Below are 6000 nucleotides of genomic sequence, written 5' to 3'. Positions count from 1 at the left end.
TCCGTGGAGTGTGGCCCCGGAGGGCGGAGGGCCCTGCTCAGGGCTCCAAAGGCGGGCGTGGGTGGGTGGGGGCCGCGGACGCGGCCTCTCGGGCCTGATTGTGACTACGGGTGCCATAGCAATCAGGCCACGTGGCCACGCTGCCGGGACGGGGTTGCAGGGGGGCCGGGGGTGCGGCCCGGGCTGCAGGGGGGCCGAGGGAGCGGCGGGGGGGGGGGGAGGGCCGAGGGTGCGGCCCGGGTGCGTCCGGGTTCCCCGGCTGCAGGGGGGCCGAGGGAGCCCGGGGGTGCGGGTAGAGGGCCGAGGGTGCGGCCCAGGGGCCGCCCGGGGGCCCAGGGTGCGTCCGGGTTCCCGGGCTCCCCGCTCCCCGCCGCCGACGCCGCAAACGCCCGGCCCCGCCGCGGCTCCGGATAGGGAAACTGAGGCTCAGGAGGCAGATCCAGGGCTGGCCCCGGTCCGGCTCCCGGACCAGGCACGGCGGCGGCAGCAGAAGCGGGTGGGGCCGGGGGGAGCTCACAGAGGGGCCCCTTCGAGGACCCCTGTGACCCTGGAACCCCAGGGAAAGCGAGGGGCCCCGCTAGGAGGCACAGGGGGGAGCGCGATGCCGGCTGGAGAGGACCGGGCCAGAGAGGCGAGGCCAGGACGGAGAGAACCCGGCCCCGAGGCCCGGGACCTCCCGCGCCGCACGTGCGGCGGGGCGGGGCGGGGCGGGGCGAGGGGCGGGGCCGCGCGCTCGAAGGGGCGGAGCTGGCGGGGGCGCGCGCTGATGACGCAAGGAGCGCGCCCTAGCGACGCGGTTACTAGGAAGCAAGCGGCTCTGCGGCCGGCATGGACGCGACCACGGCGCCGCACCGCATCCCCCCGGAAATGCCCAAGTACGGGGAGGAGAACCACATCTTCGAGCTGATGCAGGTGACCGGAGGCTCTGTGGTGGCGTCGGGGTGCGCGGCGAGGCCCCTCCTCTGGGCGTTGGAGTCCCGCCTGGCCGTCGCTCCGCGGGCCCTCGAGCTGACCTGCGGGGCTCAGCCCTGGGGGACCCCGGACGAGGGAAGGAAGGGACCGGCCAGCCCGGCAGGACGCTTTCTACCCCCCATGAGATGGCGCTCTCAGGAGGTCTCCTGGGGGACCTTCGGGGCGCCGAAGTCAATACAGGCTTCTGTGCTGGGGGTCGTTCAAGTTCAAGGTTACGTTCCCTGAGATAGCAAACAACGTTAGTCCAGCGTTTCCCGCCCTGCTCCCAGCCCACTGGGTGACCTTAGGCACACCCTCAACCTCACTTGTGGCCCTGTGTTCCCTTTTGCATCTGGAAGTAAAAGCTTTTAGAAGCTGGACTGGAGGAACTTATGGCCTATCATGTTGTGAGGGCCAAAGGGCAGCTGGAACTCAGTTTCCCAACGTTCATCTGCTGCTTGGGATATACCCCCTTCCCAGAGGTAGATCCTCTGACTCGTGCACTACAGAGCCAAGCTCACGTTATGAAACCCAGTTATCCCCCAAAACACACTTTAGAAAGTGTACATTGTCCAGGGAAAGAGATGTCTGATCAGAAAATAAAAGCTAGGTGAGGGTGTTTCACACCTGTATTTCTAGCTACTCAGGAGGTCGAGATCTGAGCATCATAGTTGGAAGCCAGCCTGGAGAAAGAAAGCCTGAGACTCTTATCTGCAATTAATTAGCAAAAAGCCAGAAGTGAAGGTGAGCCTCAAGAGATAGAGTGCTAGCTTTGAGCTGAAAAGTTAAGGGACAGAGCTGGGAATGTAGCTTAGTGGTAGAGCACTTGCCTACCATGCATGAGGCCCTGGATTCGATTCCTCAATACCACATCATAGAAAAAGCCAGAAGTAGCACTGTGACTCAAATGGTAGAGCGCTGGCCTTGAGCAAAAGAAGCTCAGGGACAGCGCCCAGACACTGAGTTCATGCCTAAGGAATGGCAAAAAAAAAAACAAACAAAAAAAACAACCAAAGTTAAGGCACAGCGCCTAGGTCTTGAGGTTTAGTTCTGGTATTGGCGTGTGTGTCCACACACACTTGCACACACACATACACACAAGAAAATAGCTGTTAAAAGAGTAGGGATTGGTCAGTTGGAGAGTTCCTGGGGGATGTGGTCATCAGAATGTGTTCAGATGTGATTGGTTGAGCAGCTGCTCAAGAAACATTTCCAGTCCTTCATCATTTGGATGTTCTTTCCATAGTTTAGACCCTTTTTTGGGGGAGGTAACATTTATTTTCACATAATTTTAACTCAGAAAGTTACAGAAATAGTGTGGAGTTCTGATCTACCCTTGCCCTGGGTTCCCTGGGTTATATCTTCCATGTTAAAACCAGGAAAGCAACAGGGCACAATACCATACCTGCCAAGACTCAGGCTTCCACTCATTTGGATTTCATCTGCACTCAGTTTTTTTTGTGGTTGTGTGTGTATGGTTCTATGAAACAATCAGATTCGATAGGTTCATAACTGCTACTACACTTTTCATTTTAACATAATCTTTCCTTGGAAGCAACTCATTTTCTTTTTTTTTTTTAAGTAGCTTCTTTCCCCCTTATCCTAATCAATATCATTTAAGTTATGGGTTTGATGTATTTTCCTAATACACAGTAAATGTGCAACCACTGAATCCCAAGCAAGCTGTCTAAAATCTTAAAGCACATCACTCATGTTTTGTTTTGTTTTTGTTTATGTGGTACCAAGGAATCAAACCCAGAGCTTCATGCCTGCTAGGCAAGCACTCTACCACTAAGCCAACCTCCCAGCCCCACATCACTCATATACATGGATTGACTCCAACCTGGCTATTGAACAGACGGGGAAGCTGAGGCCCAGTAAAAGGAAGGGGCTGGATGGGGACAGAATGAGAGCCAGGACTTCTCACAATTTAGTGCTCTTTTTTACTGTGCCATGCTTTCAATTGCCCCAGCAACCCAGTTCATTTTTTGTGCCATTTGTACTAAATCCCTGGGAGCTGTTTTCCCTTTGTTTGCTTCAATAGGAATATGTGGCCAGAGAATCCCAGGACTCTTGATAAATATTTAGTCCCTGTTTGGTTGTTTGTTGTTGTTGTTGTTTTTTAAATTGGTTGTGGGGCTGTCTCTGAGCTCTTTTGCCCAGGACTAGAGCTCTGCCACTTTAAGCTACAGTTCCACTTGTGGTTTTCTGGTAGTTCATTAGAGAAGAGTCTCATGGACTTTCCTACCTGAGCTGGCTTTGAACCATGATTCTCAGCTCTAGGCCTCCTAAGTAGCTAGGATTGCAGGTGTGAGCCACCAGTGCCCCTTTGCCTCGGGTAGTAGTGATGGCCGTGTTCTATAACAAACATTTTTACTGGGTACCCCTCATGACTTGCCTGAAGACCCAGTTGGATGGTAAAGTCCACAGAACCCGTGGCCTGTTTCGGAGAAGGAATTTTGCTTGAATGAGCAGGAACAAGGTGAGCAGAGGAGCAGGAGCCTCACAGTGGGGCTGTGCAGGAACATAGGACAAATGGGCACATACTAAGCACACATGGTCAGGAGGTCTTATTTCCATGAGACCTGAGGACCCAGAAGTTAGCCAGGACAAGAATGAGGAAGAGGGGTTGGGAAGGTGGCTCAGTGGTAGAGTGCTTGATTCACATGCATGAGGCCCTGGGTTTGATTCCTCAGCACCACATAAATGGAAAAGGCTGGAAGTGGTGCTGTGGCTCAAGTGGTAGAGTGCTAGCCATGAGCTAAAGAGCTCAGAAACACCACCCAGGCCTGCAGTTCAAGGCCCATAACCAAAAAAAAAAAAAAAAAAAGAATGAGGAAGAGATGGTGGATGCCTGTGGCTCATGTCTAATCCTAGCTACTCAGGAGGCTGAGATCTGAAGATCCTGGTTCAAAGCCAGCCCCAGCAGAAAATTCCAAGAGATTCTAACCACTAGTTAACCAGCAAAATTCTGGAAGTGGAGGTGTGGTGTAAGTGGTAGAACACTAGTCTTGAATGAAAAAGCCAAAGGAGAGCTCAAGGCCCTGCATTCAAGCCTCGGTACTGGCACTAATAATAATAATAAATAATAATTATAATTAATAATAATAAAAAAGTTCAGGCTGAGGAGACAGCAGCGTAGGAGAACAAAGGAAAGGCCAGGTGAGGGCCTTGGTCTCCCTGCTCTGCACCAAGGCCATGGTTCCTCCAGTGCTGCCCCTACATCTGCCTCCCTCCACATCCCTTCCCAGCAGCACCCACTCAGTCCCCCTCATGCCTCAGCTTACAGGCACCCCAGCAGGTATAAGTAGGAGCAGGGGCTGGGTCCCCTGATACAAAGATGAAGGCATGTGGGGGGGGGGCAGTTCAATGGAGAGAGCAAGTCCTTAGTATCCATAGCAACCAGGGGCCCTGCAGGTGTTAACCACCTGAGTGTCTGCCCTGTGCCCACAGGCCATGCTGGAGCAGCTGCTGATCCACCAGCCCGAGGACCCCATCCCCTTCATGATGGACCACTTGCATCGGAACAACGACCATGGTGAGCACTTGGGTGTGCCTCAGCTGCCCTTCTCTTCCAGGAGGCCTACCCTACCCTGAGCACCACCTGTGTCGGAAGGAGGGTGAAAACAGGGCAGGGCTTTTGACAACGTGGTAGTTAATTGGAAAATGCTTTCCGTTTCTTTTGGAGCCTAACCACTAAAAATTCTCTTGCCGAGTTATTGAAATGCAAACCTCAGAATAGCCCACAGAATCAATTATTAATGCTTCCGCCTGCCCTCGCTGATGTCGCCTGTTGGGTTTAAGCTCTCTGATCACTGACGATGGGTTTCTGGTATACCTAGACAGGTGAGCACTTGGGTTTTCTGATGCTCTCATTATCAGTGCCTGCTAATGAGTTCCAGAGCTCCCAAACCTCGGCAGGAGAGCAGAGCAGCCAAACACAAGGCCAGAGCATAGAACTGGGAAGCGGGCAGGAGCAAAGACAGAGGTGCTCAAGCAAGTAGACTCTCTTATTGCACCCCATTTCTGTAGTTTGCCAAGTGGATGGTCATTCTGCCCTAGATGAGCTGTCAGTGAGGGGAACCAGTATCTTGGCAGTGCAGTGTTTTTTCCACTGGACCCCTAAGCTGCTTTAAGCTATCAGCAAACCAGGGAAGGGTATGCTGCAGCTTCATGGGCTAGAAGCCTGAGATGCCCCCATGTGGGGTCACATGGCCTAAGGAGAAAAATGATGCTAAGTCATCATTTTAAAAAATGCCATCAGGCTCCAGTGGCTCATGCCTGTAATCCTCACTACTCAGTAGGATGAGATATGAGGATCCTGGTTTGAAGCAACCCAGGCAGAAAAGTCTGTGAGACTTATCTCTAGAAACTACTGAGAAAAAATTGGAAGTGGTGCTGTGGCTCAAGTGTAGAGCACTGCCTTGAGCATAAAGAGGCTCAGGGACAATGCTCAAGCCCTGAGTTCAAGCTCCAGGACTTGCAAGATAAATAAAAAAGTCAGTTGCAGTGGCTTATGTATGTAATCCTAACCACTCAGGAAGTTAAGCTTGGGAGCATCATGGTTCAAGCCCAGCCTGGAGGAAAAGTTAGTAAGACACTCCTCCCCACCCCCACTCCCATCCCTGCCTGCCATCAGTTCATCTAATAGCTGGATATGGTGGTCTTACCTGTAATCTCAGTTATGGGCAAGATGTAAACAGGGGTATTAAGGTCTAAGAATGGCTTCCTGGCAAAACTGCCTGAAAAATAAGTCAAAAAGGGCTAGGGGCAGGGCTCTAGTAGTCGGGTAAGTGCAAGCCTACCAAGTACAAGGCCCTGTGTTCAAACCCTTGTACCACCAAAAATAAATAAAGAGAAGTGAATGCAAGATGAAAAAGAAGTGAAGCCAAAGGGCAATAAGAGCAGCGTGGAAGCTAAGGAGGCCGCGCAGAGGCTGCTGGTAATACAGAGTGGGGCTGCAGGCCCGCCCCCACCAGAGGCTGCTGGTAATACAGAGTGGGGCTGCAGGCCCGCCCCCCACCAGAGGCTGCTGGTAATACAGAGTGG

At 53.0% G+C, this 6000-nt stretch overlaps 1 protein-coding gene across 1 annotated transcript in view; it reads left to right on the top strand.

Moving 5' to 3' along the window:
* Positions 1–783: 783 nt before the first annotated feature.
* Positions 784–6000, top strand: part of Ak8 (adenylate kinase 8) — a 117331-nt gene continuing 112114 nt past the window's right edge. Inside the window, exons 1-2 of the mRNA XM_042681141.1 lie at positions 784–912; positions 4405–4489. Coding sequence (XP_042537075.1) covers positions 829–912; positions 4405–4489 — 169 coding nt within the window. The 5' untranslated portion in view covers positions 784–828. The remainder of the gene's footprint in view (positions 913–4404; positions 4490–6000) is intronic.

Source organism: Dipodomys spectabilis, unplaced genomic scaffold (genome assembly GCF_019054845.1).
Source record: "Dipodomys spectabilis isolate Male_0828 unplaced genomic scaffold, ASM1905484v1 ptg000067l, whole genome shotgun sequence".
In the NCBI taxonomy this organism is placed as follows: Eukaryota; Metazoa; Chordata; class Mammalia; order Rodentia; family Heteromyidae; genus Dipodomys; species Dipodomys spectabilis.
Note: the sequence above shows the minus strand (reverse complement) of the source record. Positions and strands in the feature narration are given on the sequence as shown.